This window comes from Mirounga leonina, unplaced genomic scaffold, assembly GCF_011800145.1.
Source record: "Mirounga leonina isolate KUSES-001 unplaced genomic scaffold, KU_Mleo_1.0 Mir_174, whole genome shotgun sequence".
NCBI lineage: Eukaryota > Metazoa > Chordata > Mammalia > Carnivora > Phocidae > Mirounga > Mirounga leonina.
In genome coordinates, this window is record NW_023270451.1 from 70,979,635 (window position 1) to 70,995,444 (window position 15,810).

General features: G+C 39.4%; 1 protein-coding gene across 3 annotated transcripts in view; it reads right to left on the bottom strand.

Moving 5' to 3' along the window:
- Positions 1-15,810, bottom strand: part of CHCHD3 (coiled-coil-helix-coiled-coil-helix domain containing 3) — a 271,740-nt gene that overhangs the window by 43,842 nt on the left and 212,088 nt on the right. For all 3 annotated transcript variants that reach the window (XM_035021132.1, XM_035021131.1, XM_035021133.1), the window contains exon 6: positions 8,600-8,670. In XM_035021132.1, coding sequence (XP_034877023.1) covers positions 8,600-8,670 — 71 coding nt within the window. The remainder of the gene's footprint in view (positions 1-8,599; positions 8,671-15,810) is intronic.

A 15,810-nucleotide genomic window follows, 5' to 3' on the forward strand; every position in this document is an offset into this window, starting at 1 on the left:
TCCAATCTTAAAGGAATTTAAAAAAACATTAATCACCTAAGGTTTCTTTACAAATCTAACCAATTTTAAATGCCTATCATATGAAATGTTGTCAAATACTGGTGTATTCCAAAACAGATCTCACTTTACTTGGAACTAATTTGTGGTTGGAGGTGGGTGGGATGTGGGGGATGAAAAGGGAGACAGACTCATAACTTGACAGGTGGCAGACTGTCCTGTAAATATCCCCTGAGGAAGTACCGAAGGGCTGCCACACCATCCAGAACATACTTAAAATGGCAGCCAGCACCTTTAGAACTGAGTAAAACCACCGTTTACAACCATTTTTAGATGAGGCTCAATGACAACTTTCTTTTTTTCCTTCTTTTTTAACTTTTAAACCTTCTCAGCTTGGATGCCCTAAAGAGAGTGGTGGTTATAATTTACATTTTACAGATGGAAGAGACAAGCCAAAGATGTAATAAATAACCTGCCTGAGGAATTAGTTGTTCTAAACAACCAAGACTATGTTTCAGCCAAATGTGTATTTGCCATTAGCTTCATATACAAAGTATATTCTTCAGCTCATAAACATTGTTTCTCAATTTCAGAATGGAAATCCTCTGCCAGCAACACTGACAAACTCCAGAGGGTTTGAGACACCCTGCCAGTTGACACAGGGGAGCTGATGTTTTTTAAAAAACAATAAATAACCTTAAAACCTATTGAAACCAAGTTTATACACAAAGGGTACAGGTATATTGACTTTATCTAGAATTTTGCCTCTTCAGTTACTAAATCTCTTACTGAATAATCAAGATGTTACTTGGCTCTGAGGACCCTAGGGAATAAAATGTCACCAGTGCAGCTGCCATGCTCCCTGCTCACAGCCTTTCAAATTAAAAAAAGGGGAAGGAGGACCCAATACAAATGCAGAATTTAATTAGTTAGTAAAAGCCCAAATCCTTGCTCAAAGCCCTGTTCTTCCTGCAATATCACATTCTTTTCTTCTTGTGTAAACTTTTCATTATGAAGGAGACATCTTTATAATACAATAACTCTAGTTATAATGTAACTGCTGGTAACATAACTCCTGCATTAGAAAAGACAGCATGTTCAAGTAATGTTGTTTTAATACAATTTGTGTTCAGCAGAAGCCAAGTCAACTTGGTCATTTAGAATTTGATCAATGTGAATTAGTGTCTTACTGAGATAAACCATTTGATCATTTAGAAATTGATCCATGAGAATCAGAGATAGAACATTTATCATGTACATTTGGTCTATCAGAGCCATTCACGCAGCACTAAAGTAGGTTATAAACAGACATCAATAAGTGTTAGAGACGATGTGCAGGGTACCTGTCAGCTGCAGATACAAATACATGTACAACAGTATATAATTTTAAGCCTTTTGATAAGGCCAGCTATTCAATAAGGCAGCTGGAGTCACCGAAAAATTGCTGGAACTCCACTTTGGAGAAACCAAAGAGAAAGAGAAGCACAGCAAAACTGAACAGCTCAAACTTTTGAAATAAGTTTTAATTAAAAGTAAGAGGTAAGTAACATAAATTTACTTGGCTACACTTCTAGAAAAGTTTTAAGACTATTAATCAGGGTAAACTTTGTACCTGCAGTACAATTAGTTCTATTAATCTAATATTTCCAAATTGAAGTCACACTGACATTCAGGCACACTGGCTTACTCATCTAACAGAATTATAAATTTGCCAGTCAAAACCTTATTTAATTATTTTACAGCCAATTAAGCAGGATCTTTAAACACTGTTGCTTAAAACTGTCCATGATCCCATGTGTAATTACAGAGAACACGAGAAACACCTGCTGATACCACCGGCATGTAATCCTCAGCTTCACTAATTCATTTCCAGTATAGCTATTAAAATCGTCCACCCAAAAGAAACAAAACAGGACTGCTGGTGCAGAGGAGCAGAATTTGCCACCCCAAGACATGTCTCTCTGGCATAAGGATTATTTTTGGTTGATGATTTTTAAGAAACTGCCAACACGTGAGAAGCTCTGCAAACCAAAGAGAAGTGACCCTTTTGCAGGAGATACTGACATGTCTAAAGAAATCCTCCATTTGCAGGGGCGTCGTTCTTGCGGTATCAGGAAGAGAGGATGACTCAACCTCTAGAAACTCTCATCAGTGGAGAAGAGGATGACTTAGGTCTGCATAACAACCTTACCCTTGTTTACTGTGCTCCCATAACTGATTCTGTATCTCCGAAATCTTTTGTCTTTTGCTGAAGGTGCTATTTAAGGTGATGGTTCTGGCCATTTTGGAGAGTTACTCACTTACTCCAGGTCTCTCTCATGTATACACATTACTACACTTGGAGTTGTTTTCTCCTGTTAATTGGTTTTAAATCAATTTAATTATTTGACCAGCCAAAGATCCTAGACGAAGGGAAAATTTTTCCACCCCTACATCAGTCAAAGTGAAAAACCTAATAAAACCAAAAACATTTTAAAGTTAAAGCATTTTACATTGAAGAAAACTTTGAATATAAGGTAATACTTACAAAATCCATTTTATCTCTAAGAGTTTTGCATAGCATTCCTCAGATACTCTAAAACCACCTAAACTTCTTCCACAGGGTAACTAATTTTTTAATACCTTGTAAGGATAACCCAGGCTTCTTCCATGAGCCTAAATTTGTAAGTCAGGTTTCAACAACTTCGTTCAAGGATAAAAGTGAAAACCCTTCTAAAGTAGAGCACACAAAGGAGTATTACTAGTATTCATGTACAATCTCACAGAATCATACTCCTTTACAAGTGCTTCATCTTCCAACAAAACTGAAGCCAAACTGAAATGTTACACCTTTAACGAAAGGAGTCCAAAAACATTTTCAACAGACCTATGTCACTTCCCACATTCATACTTTCTCCTTTAGGGAAGGTGGAAACGGTCCACTTTGTTATCTACGACAGCATGGGAAAGAAATATCAATTGTCTTTAAAATGCTTTTCATTTATTTGATATTGTATTGTCTTCACAAGGTTTCCATTGCCTTCAGAATATTCTATATTTCTTTGATATGTGCTTAACATTTGTTTTTTTATTTAAAAAAACCTCATATGTACAAAATACACTGGTAATAATGCTTCCTTTTTGCAGATGTGGTACACAGGATCTAATCCACCCAAGGAGGTCTGATTCTGACAGTGATCAAGAGATAGAGCCCCTGCAGCTCTCTCCCTGTTCTCTGCCACATCCCTCACCGCACCCTCCCCGTACCCACAGCTTCATCCCTTGTCTTTGGTTGGGCTGAGAGCTCCCAGAGGATAAGAACTCTTTCTATTGTTTTTTTGTTTGTTTTCAGAGAGGGGTTTAACATCAGGTAGATTTTGTCTGGAAACAAATACAGAAATTTCTCCTATGGTGCACAGTCATATACCTTGAGTTGGACATCATAATAAAATAATATCATCACAATATATATAACAATAAAATCAAATATTCAGAGCATTTATCTTGTGCTAGACCTGTGCTAAGTACCATCAATGCAACATTTAATATAGTATTTTGTTTAATTAATTACCTATCAGGTGAAGAATAAGGGTTAACACAGGGAATACTTCTCTACATGACATGGTACCAGCATCTTGAAACTAAGAACCAGCACCATAAATTGCTCTATTTAACAGATAACACCAGAGTGATGAAAGCAATTGGAACTGCTAACAGTGATTGTTTCTAGTTGGACTGGGAAAAGTTAAGGTTATCTTTTGAATAAAAGCTAGATGTAAAAAATTGCTGGATCTGCTAAGGGATTTGGGTTTTACAGCTAAAACGTTAAAGCTATTGTGGGGTAAAAGTTCTTGCAGGAAAATAAGCAGCATACATTCTTAATTTCCAAACTGTTTAATTCCTACTGAAAAAAACGTAATTAATATTTTTAATAACTTATTAGGGACACAATTATCCCATGATAATAGAACTACCTTGGGATTTTTCAAAAGCTCTTTATTTTAAAATTCTGTCTTCCTCCTGCTCTCTGATCGACTCCCGAGTTCCATACTGGTAAGATCCTACCTGTTTCCTCATAGCTGTATATTCAGAACTCAGAGGGCATGTCACGGAGGAGCCCTCTGAATGAATGAGGTGTTGATTAAATAGGGGGAAAAATGCCATTAAATCTAAAGTGTTTTAATGGTTTCCTGCCAAAACTATAAACTGAAGGACTCAAGTGTGAGTTAATGTTTAAGCATCCCTAAAATAATTCCATTAGCTATCCTGGCAAGATGCATCGATGTGACTGGTGTTTATCATGTCTGGCTTCAAGTGCTCTCAGCTTTCCTTCTCTTTACAATCATTTTGTGTGACCCCCATCAGGTGTATAATACCGCCCTTGAAACTGCAATTTAAAAAGCTTCCATCTTGGGCGCCTGGGTGGCTCAGTTGGTTAAGCGACTGCCTTCGGCTCAGGTCATGATCCTGGAGTCCCGGGATCGAGTCCCGCATCGGGCTCCCTGCTCGGCGGGGAGTCTGCTTCTCCCTCTGACCCTCCCCCTCTCATGCTCTCTCTCTCTAATAAATAAAATAAATAAATCTTTAAAAAAAAAAAAAAAAGCTTCCATCTTCGGGCGTCTGCCTTCGGCTCAGGTCATGATCTCAGGGTCCTAGGATCGAGCCCCACATCGGGCTCCCTGCTTGGCGGGGAGCCTGCTTCTCCCTCTCCCTCTACTGTTCTCCCTGCTTGTGCTCTCTCGCTCTCTCTGTCAAATAAATAAATAAAATCTTAAAAAAAAAATAAAAAAATAAAAAGCTTCCATCTCCTGTAACCAAGATGCATCCAAATGAAATCTCCCATCAGATAAAATTAATTAAATCCTCCTCGAAGTCCTTCTGAGCCTGTTGTCTAAGGGGGACTGCTGAGATCAGCTCTGTCATGAAAGGAAAAGGATATAGTATACTGCCTTGCAAAAGATTAAAGCTGCCATGATTACCTGGGATGGCCAAATCTGTAAGGAGAAACAAAGTTCCACTGAGTAATTTCAGGGCCTTCAAAGATGGTAAGTATCTCTTAGAGCCAAGGCACTATTACTCCCTAGGTGTGAAGCTAAGAACCTCACTACAAATCAAAAATACAATATTCTAGGAAGCTCAGTCTAGCAGATAGTACTGAAAAAAATAATAATATAATGAAAGCCACTCTCTTGAAAAGCTAGCTCTTAAAACTCCCTCATAGTATGTAAAAACCTGGAGTTTTGTTTGTACTACACTTAGTCAAACTGCAAATTCTGAGGGCAGAGTCCCCAAGACTGTCCTCACCCTGACATCATCTGCCAGGTTAAAGGGTTCCCAAAACCACTCTAACCTTTAATAATTCACCAAAAGGACTCACAGAACTCACAGAAAGCCATTAAACTCACAGTTATGGCTTATTATGGGAAATGATACAGAGAACCAGACAAATGAAGAGATAAATAGGACTGAGTATAGGAGAGTTCCAGATGCAAAGTTTCCACTGTCCTCAAGATGTTCTACTCTCCTGGCAGCAACCTGTGATAATATGCACAGAGTATTATCAACCGAGGAAGCCTACCCAAATTCCAGTGTCCAGGGTTTCACTGGTATATGGGTTTGTTTGACAAGCTGCCCATGTGGCTGAATTCAGTCTCCAGTACCACTTCCCTGGAGGCTGGGCTGATACCACATGGCCCAAAGGGCCCATCATGACTAATGAGACACTTTCATCACTCAGGAAATTCCAAGGGGTGAGAGGTTACCTCTCCCAGAAGATGAGTATAAAGACTAGACCTCTCTTTGGGAAAGGTCAAATTCTCTACTACACCAGGTGAGAGCAGAATTAATAAAGAATAATATCTTCTAAAGGTAAGAGAGAATGAAGCTGCTGAGGCTCTGATTAAAACGAAGTCTAACCTACAGAGCCATGTTGTCTTGGAGAAAGTAAGTCAGCAGGACCTTTAGTTTTGAGTTCCATGTACCCTCTCATTTGCCAGCAGGCTAGCCCAGGTTGAATGACATGGCAGGTGCACGGGCTTTCAGAAGAGTGATTCTTTTCATCTCAAACCAGACTTAACTGTAAAAATCCAGCTTCCACCAATTTTCCAATCTGCTAACCCTCTGTTTCTGTTTCTCCCCGGCCCTTCTATCCAGGTGTTATGGGCTGAATTGGGCTCCCCCTCTCCCAAATTCATATGTTGAAGACCTAATGACTGGTATCAGAAAGTGTATTTGAACAAAGGGCTCTCAAAGAGATAATTAAATTAAAATGAAGTCATCAGGGTGAGCCCTAATCCAATGGGATTCCTAAGAAAAGGAGATTAAGACGCAGATGCAGAGAGGAAGACATTGTGAAGACACAGGGAGAAGACGGCCTCCTGCAAGCCAAGCAGAGTGGCCTCAGGGGAAGCCAACCCTGCTGGTGCCCTGATCGCAGATGGCCAGCCTCCAGAACTGCGAGAAAATCAATCTCTGTTAGACCACTCGGTCTGCAGGACTTTGTTAGAGACCACTCGGTCTGCAGGACTTTGTTAGGCAGCCCTAGCCAACGAACACACCAGTCATTCGCTAATTCCTACCTAATCTTCCAATGACTTGTTTGCACCCATCTCTTTCTTTTCTCTGTCACTTACAGGCTAACTGTTCCTCATGCCTCCAAATCAAATGCCTCACATCCACTGTTAGAGACTACTATTACTCAAGCAGCACAGAAATCAGGGCATTAACCTGGTCAAAGACCTTCCAAAAACTTCTTGCTAAATGAAGACCAACTTTTTAGCCCAATAGTTAATGATGACCCCTACTGACCTTTCCAACTTTGTCTTGCACTAGAATCCCTCTGAGTCAAACCACTGATCTGAACTAATTTCTCACCCACCAACTAGAGAGCATGATTTTCCTTCTGAATACTTTTCCTTTCCATCTACTCAGTACTCCTCTCCTAGCCGCAACTCAATTAGTATCTTCTTTAGGAGAACTTCACAGATCATTCTAGTCAGAACTGACCTCCTTTGATTTACCTTAAAATTTAGTTATTTGAATACCTGTCCTCTTACCATGAAGAAATACCCAGGGTACCTAGTCAAAAATTCTCATGGTACAAAGACAAAAAGGTTAACGAATGTTACTTTATCATTAGGGAGAAAGATAAACATATAACTTAAAAATTATGTATGTAGAGCACCTTTTAAAATCAAGTCCAGGGCCCCGCATCAGGCTCCCTGCTCAGCGGGAAGCCTGCTTCTCCCTCTCCCACTCCCCCTGCTTGTGTTCCCTCTCTCGCTGTGTCTCTCTCTGTCAAATAAATAAATAAAATCTTTAAAAAAAAAAAAAATCAAGTCCAGGGGCGCCTGGGTGGCTCAGTTGGTTAAGCGACTGCCTTCGGCTCAGGTCATCATCCCGGAGTCCTGGGATCGAGTCCCACATCGGGCTCCCAGCTCAGCGGGGAGCCTGCTTCTCCCTCAGACCCTCTCCCCTCTCATGCTGTTTCTCTCTCTCTCTTTCTCTCAAATAAATAAATAAATAAATAAATAAATAAAAATCTTTAAAAAAAAAATCAAGTCCATATCCAATTTTATATCTAAATACTTAAGATAGCATGTCAACCTTTAAGAGTGAGATCTGTGGCCCATTCTCAGAAGGTCTTTCCCTGCTGCCCCTAAAAAGAGAATTCACTAGCAAAGACTGGAGGTCTGTTTAAATATACCTCAAACCATCTTTAAATTAAAAAAAAAAAAAATCATCTTTTTAAAACATCAACATTAAAAGAACACTAATATCCATTACCACACAAATTGTACCACAGCAAAAAGTAGTAACATTACACCTTAGGTTTAATCATTTTATCAAATGCTTATAAACATGCACCAAGAAGGAGGTCAGAGCCCAGTGCAATCTTTCAACAAAACCTGTCACAGCACCTTTTTTTGCTTCACTAATTTGCACATGTGCTATAACAGGGGTTACACAATAGAGCTATTTATACTCTCAGGAAAATTCTGAATGACGTCTTCTTACTTAGCCTGAGAACTGGCAGCAAACGGAAAGTACAGGGCTATGGGTCATGGACACGTTGATCCATCAACTACAGAACATTCATTTAAACATTCCAAGGATTAACAGAGGCAGCGATTCAACATCACCTTCATAATCAAGGGCAAGGTAAAGTCTGTGATTTAAATGCTTTCAAGGTACATGTGAAGAAATGAAAACAGCTTAAACAGGAGAAGAGTGGATACTCAAATTTGGACATGCCCGTCATTTTATTACATAAAAGTGAATGGTCTCTATGTTTCTGTTATTAACAGCAATTTCATATCACCTTCATAATCAAGGGCATCCTATCTTATGTAGTATGATTCCAAATGAAAATTCTATTACCACTGCTTTCAATTTTCCCTTAACTTCATAAAATTGAGTTGCAAACAAGCTTTCATCAAAGGTTCTTTCCTTGTGTTTGAATTCCACTAATGGCAGATAACGTGGATATGCCTCAACTGCCCAAACACACTTCCAAGAATTCCAGAGGGCTGCACAACAAACTATCTTCTGTGCAAAAAGCAATAAAGTTGTACTTGCATCTTGTCAAGAACAGTAAATAATTATAATAGTGTTAAAAACTTACTTGAACTTCGCTTCCACCTCTTCAGCAGCTTTCTGATATTGTTCAGTGGTGACTTTGTAGAATTCTGAGCTCTGTGGACAAAGATTGATAGTAGAGTTTTCACTGTCCAAGAGGACAAAATGTGTGCAGGGCTTACAATGACAAAAAATACATAAAATCTTTGTTCCGCCATTCAAGCAAAAGGACAAAGATTTCTTCCAAAAGTGGCATAGCAACTTCTAAAAATGCATGTAAAGGTGTCCATTTAAATAACAGTATGTCTGCTGGCATACAAGTTATAATTAAAATAAACTTTCATGGTTAAAATGCATTATTATTTGATCCCATGAGAAGATTCTTAACACATTTTACCTACTATTCCAATGTTCTACCTAGGATATTCAAGGTTCATTTTTTTTTAACATGGTATTTTTGTCCTTGAGATGGATTCTTTATGGAGTAGAATGTGTTCTATCACCTCCATATGACTGCAAGAGCATCAACATTTATAACAAATTAATCAGTAAGAACAGAGGATGGATTTAGGTAATTTTTACACCAAAAAAAAAAAAATGTTTCCACTATTACATAAATGAACATAAATCAAGTTGTAATAGGAAGGTAATGCCTTTCCTGAGGCAGAAAAATTTAAAACTGTCTATTCTGGCTGGCTACTTTGAAACCTGTCTTACTGCAGGGGGTAGCCTAAATGACCCCAGGAACCTTTAGACTCAATGAAATATCCTGCAAAATGTGTACCAGTACAAAAGAACACTACACAATACAGTGGTCTATTGTGCACCTTCAATCCCTAATCACTCAGGTTTCACAAGCATGACTTGGGGTAGTTTATTTTTTAATAAATCATTGTTGGCTGAGGAGAAAATGAAAATGAAATCCTCTTCACATCAGTGACCCCTTTGCATTTAACAATCTGGGTTGCCCAATGACAGTCACATCCAGGTTTGTTGGATGTAGATAAAATCAATAGGTATGTGATTAGACAGCAGACTCAGGGTGGCTGGAGCAGTGGACAGGTCACCATTTGAGATGATGAATGGCTCTCTATCAACCTAGAGTCCCCTACGATGCTAACATTTACTATAATCTTATTTGGGCTGCGATTTATCTTTCTTGCACCTGATCAATAAAGATGAACAGAACAGTTGTAAGGATCGATTGTAATTTTTTATCATTTTCAAGCACGAAGGTGCATTTTTGACATGAAGACAATATTCTAAGTATACTGCTTCTGCATTTTTTAAAATTACAATTTGAGCGACCAATTTCCTCAGTCTATATGCCGAGAGGTTTTTTTTAATTCATCTGTAGGTCTCAAGCTACCAAAAGGCCATTTGTCTTCTCAGATATTTTAACTTGAGATTGTGTCACACCTTCCTTTCAGTTTTACTTGTAAGATTTTTCTTTCCATTAAAATATACACCAGTCACAACATGCTCTTTTGCAATGTTTGGCTTAAGCTTTTTTGTGAACCCTTCCAACAAAGAGGCAGTAAAAAGGCAGTTACTAATCTACCAGTAACACTGATGAGAAACTCCCCATACTACTATGATAAACTGTCAAGTGGGCACTATGTTACTGAATTACCTGTTAAAATTCTCGTGAAGCAATAACATCTTGATTAATACTTTCAATTATTTTAAGCATTGAAACTAATGTCCAGACAGAGCCAGGACTAGGTTGAAAGATCTGCTTTCTGGTTCTGTTCTGCGACCCTGAGCAAGTCCTTCAAACTCCCTCAGCTTCCTTTCCACTGTTCCTAACCTGTAAAATATGGATGATACTAGCCCTGCCTATCTCTGCCAAAGCGGCTACAGAAATCCAACAAGATGGGCAACAGAGCTGTGAAACCTGTTAAGTGCTTTTGCAGAGTAAGAGCAACAATGTACGAATACCCAGTATTTATCTATTCTCCTGCTGGCAAGCATATTGAGAATAAAACAGTCTTGGAGGAAAAAACTAATTTCAGCAAAACTAATTCTGGGTACAAATTCAAAATGATCAAAGGCAAATAGTAAACTTTTTTTTTTTAAGATTTTATTTATCTACTTGACAGAGAGAGAGAGAGACAGCTAGAGAGGGAACACAAGCAGGGGGAGCGGGAGAGGGAGAAGCAGGCTCCTGGCTGAGCGGGGCTTGATCCCAGGAAGGCAGTCGCTCAACCAACTGAGCCACCCAGGCGCCCTCATTAAAATACTTTCTAAGTCCTCATGCTGTATGGGGAATGGGTGACACAACCTGGTGAGATGACCCTAAAAAGAGAACCAAAAAGAACAGGCAGAGAAAGCTGCCCATGATCTGACATGGTGGTCTTTCAATGAAAGGATCATTGCTTTGTGCATGGCCATATTGATTCTATGATGATAAGGCCTTTTACATCCTAAACCAATTTTTTAAAAGATCTTTTTATTTGAGAGAGAAAGAGAGAGAGAAAGGAACAGGGGCAGGGGAAGAGGGAGAGGGAGAGAGAGAATCTCAAGCAGACTCCCCACTGGGTCTGGAGCTCAACACAGAGCTTGATCCTAGGACCCTGAGATCATGACCTGAGCCAAAATCAAGAGTCCCAATCGCTTAACTGACTGAGCCACCCAGGTGCACCTACAACCTAAAATTTAAAAATACCTTTCATTCATATTCACTTTGCAGTTTCCTGCTCCATCAACAGCAGGTAAAATATTTGACATGATTTGTTCAGTGGTTACATGAATTTGTGGTAGGTAAATGTTATTTAAATCAAATTTAAAAGTCTATTATTTTCTTACTTTAAAACAAATTTTTGTTTGACATGACCATTAAAACAACGTTTTCCACCAAGATTTCCTTTGAGAATGTAGACCTTATAAATTCAAAGTAGAATAATACTATCTTTTTGATGTTTTAGTGCTATCAAAAATCTGATAAAGGCTTATCTTTCTTTTTTGGTCAAAGATTTAGTGAAACAAGAGTTCCTAGGAGGAACTCCAAAATGACAACATAATACTAGATATGGGAGATGCGTCTGTCACCTAGATTAGAGGACAAGACACCACTGGAAACGACAGGCCTTTCCATTTTCTATATTAAAACATTTTCCAATCTAAGGCACTAGCTACCGATTACTAAAAAGCGCACAGGCAACAGACTGAGTTGGCGAGACTGAATGCTCCACTGTACACAATTCTTTAATATATTTAAAACATGAACATGTTGTCCACAGCCCTCTGTACTTCGGTGAGCAATTCACAGCAGAGCCACACTACCAATGACAGCTCCATCCTGGTAAAACAGCACATGTTACTTTACCCCAACAGTTCTCTCACATCTGTAAGATGGGGACGGTCACAGAAGTGGCCTAATAAAAATCTCTGGGAGATTAACTATGATCATTCATGTAAAGTTCTTAGAAAAGTACCTAGGGCTATATATGGTAAGCATTACAGGAATGTTACCTATTATCTTTATAAATTATTTGAAGAGTAAAAAAAAGTATAGCGTGTTGGGTAATTTTTTTCAAAAGCCATTTTAATAAAAATTTACTCTTTAAAAAACAAAAGTCTTTTCTTCCTTTAAACCAATCATCACTGAACTTTGCTTATACAGCTCATCTGTTCTATTTTTCTGTTCCTTAAGATAAATCGGAAATGTGAAGACTGTGGCTGGGCAGTACTAACAATGTTAATGACTATGAAAAAACTATACATATATAGAGAGAGAGAGAGAGAGAGAAAGAGAGAGAGAGAGATGGTGACACTAACCAGCCCATATTAAGAAAAAAAAAATCAAACCAATAATTTTTGACCTTCTCACCAATGAAATCCAATGAACCAAATTAAATAGTAAAAGTACTTTTTAATGCCAGGACCTCCCAGGGCCTTAATTCTTACTATGCACTGTAAATCTCCAAGATGAGAAATACCTTTCATGATGAATCCCAAACTGATTTCCCATGGAATCTTTTCATTCTGGAGCATCTTGAGAGAACAGAATCCCTCAAATGTTCCATGAGAAATGCTGGATTAAAGACAAGTGGACAACCACTATCTCAATCCTGTACTTCTTTGCATGCAACTCTTCTCTTCTCAGAGCAACATTTTCTTACGAATTACTTTTAAAACTAGTGTTCAAAAGAGGAGAAGTTGGCAATATTGGAAAACGATTCCAGAACTGACGGTATCCCTTTCCTGAAGTGCTAATAAAAAAAGAGCGGGCTATTACCTTGAATTTTAAAAAGTTGAGATGGGGGCACCTGGGTGGCTCAGTTGGTTAAACATCTGCCTTCTGCTCAGGTCATGATCCCTCGGTCCTGCACCCTGCTCAGCAGAGAGTCTGCTTGTCCCTCTCCCTCTCCCCCCCCCCCCCGCCCCCGCCTGTGTTCTCTCTCACTCTCTCAATTAAAAACAAAAAAGAAGAAGAAGAAAAAGAAAAAAGTTGAGATGAATTCCTCAAAGAAATCTATTGCTGTACCTCTCCTCTGTTCCCTCAGAGCCCTGTGGCAGACCTCAAAACTGGCCACCATTTTTTCCTCTTTTCTGTAATACATGCCCCTGGGTGAGGCGACCTTGCAAGTTTCTCTATCATGAAAGGGTGGAGTCTATTTCTCCACCCCTTCAATCTGGGCTATGCTTCTGACTTGCTCCGGCCAACAGGATGTGACAGGAGCAACGACGGGCCACTTAACAAACAGAAGCCTCTCTCTTGGAACCCTGCCTAGTGAGACATAAATAAGCCCAGGCTAAAGTAGGAGAGACTATAAGTCACTCCAGCTGAGGCCATCCTAGGCCCAGCCAAACCTCAGTCAACTCAGGATAAGTGAGGCCAGCCAAATCCAGAAGCAGTGCCCAGATGGGTGACCTGTAGAATCATTAGGTAAATAAATGGGGGTTGTTTTAAGCCAGAGTTTGGGGTAGTTGGTTATACAGTAAAAGCTAACTGATTTATGCCCTTCATCTGTCTTCTCATAAACACCACGGACTTTTATCAAAGCACTTAACGCATGGTACTGACCGTGTGTTTACATGTGGTCTCTCCAACGAGTCCATACGATCCCTCGAGGCAAGAATCTCATCCCACTCATCATTATACTTAGAGCACCCGGCACCGTGTGTGATACACGAAACTTACTGAAATAATGTTAGAGTGACACCATTCGTTCTAAACTTCATTCCAAAGTTGACTTTTATTTACAACAGGCTGGGAGAGAGATAAGTCTAAGGTAAATGAAATAATGTAACATGGGCAAAATGGAATACTACATTTATTACATGTCTCTTTCACAAACTGACCAACATTGCAGTCTGCTCTGCCACAAAAAAAGGGATGTGGATATCACCTAGGATCATGTTCAAGTACAATGACAGTACACTGGTAGCAGTTCAAGCGACACGCAGCTAAGGGGCTTATTTTCCTCAGGTAAGAAGGAGTCTGGATGCTGGAAACCCACAGCTGAGGTAGGTGCCAAGGATACTGCCCAATGCCTAGGCCCTTTTTTTTCTATTCCTTCGCAGCCACCCTTAGCATCGGCTTGTGTCCCCAGAGTCTCGGGCGAGCTACTGCACCTCCAGTTCTCGTGCCCAAGTTCTCAGGAAGGAAGAGGAAGGAGGTAGAGAAGGGAAGAGGAGCTCTCTCCAGAGATCTGCGCTCCCATCTCAGTGGCCAGAGTTACAGACCATGCACAACCCTGGATGCAAGTGTTTTGTTTTCTCACTTCTATAGTAAGAGAAAGCAGGAGCTTGGAACTGGTGTTTATTGAGCCAATTTATCATACCTGCCACAAATAGCTGAAGTGACAGCACAGAATCATGCGCAAAACAGTGTGGTTGACTTTGGATACAAGTATTCCAATACTTCTTTTCAGCCACTCTGAAAATCCAAATTTGGGGTTTGCGGGGTGGGACTTACCCATCTGGTATTCTAATACCCAAAAACCAAGATTTTAGACAGTATAGGAAGGAAATGGGAATCCACAAGAGTGGGCATCATTCCCAATTTTTGGGGCATTGGCCATGGCCCATGTTTTTCAATGTGTGATACTGCCATTTTCCATTTTCAGAAAGTCTCCCTTTAAAAGTGTATTTTAAAAAGCACATGCACAGACACACATTACTGCTACATTTGAAAAGTGTCTGTTTGCAAGTTCTAAATTAGATCAAAAGAAAACATGCACACACAGTATTCTGGCAGTATTTTCTCAGGTTCCGAATCTTATTTCTGTTCTATTATAATATGATCATACCTGCGGTATACAAGAAACGAACAAATCAAAAACGTCACAAGAAAAATTTGTTAACTAGCTCTTGTCAGTTCTTTTACAAAATGCTTCATATGATGATTTGGGCACAACTATATAACCATCACACTGAGGTATAATTTAAAGTCTGGTAACCTTACACTATTTCTCAGAGGAGAGTTACAGCCCTACTCACTGTCCATTCAAAGATGATTGCAACTCTGCAGACATTTAGCAACAGTGAATGGGAGAAGGACCAAGTCTGACCTTAGATGTGAGCAGACTGGCTGAAGGTGTGGCTCTATTCTTTCAAAGATGATCTAGAATTACTGCTCACCGTTGTAGGTCTCTATCCCTCCTACAACCCACCCAAACACAAGTGTTACTCTACCTGGATAGCTTTCTTAAACAAAGGTCTAGTGTTGTACAAGCATCAGTGAAAGCCTTCCTATTGACCGACAATGTCAATATGAGCATTCCTAGGTTAAGCAGCTGGATTCAAAACAGACTTCCACTTCTTGTTATAACAGTTGTCCAGGAACTATGTTATAATATGTAATCAGCTAGATGCAGGTAAGTATGTTTCCCCCAAGATGAAGCTAAGCATTTGGGGATGTGATTTAATGCTGCAAATGCAGCATGGTTACAATTCCAGGCACAGAAGCCCTGAAACAGTCATCTACTGAATGGTTTCAGGTGGCCAAAAAAGAGTTCATGCTTCCTCAACCCATTTTGTCTTTTTTATAGACTCACACAGAATCAAGAGACTGACTGCAATATACCTAATTTTTAGCACAACAATTTTAAGAACTACAGAATTTTTAGAAGTAAAAAAACCACTAATGGTCTAAATTTAGTTTATCTAGTGGTTTTAGTATTTATCCTGACAAACCTTCTATCAGAAAACCTAATGGGTCATTTGAATTGTGCCTTCTGTGTGTTCCTGTATATGCTGACGTCTGTTACAGATGGGAAGAAGAGTAATGGAAGGAATTTGATCATAATC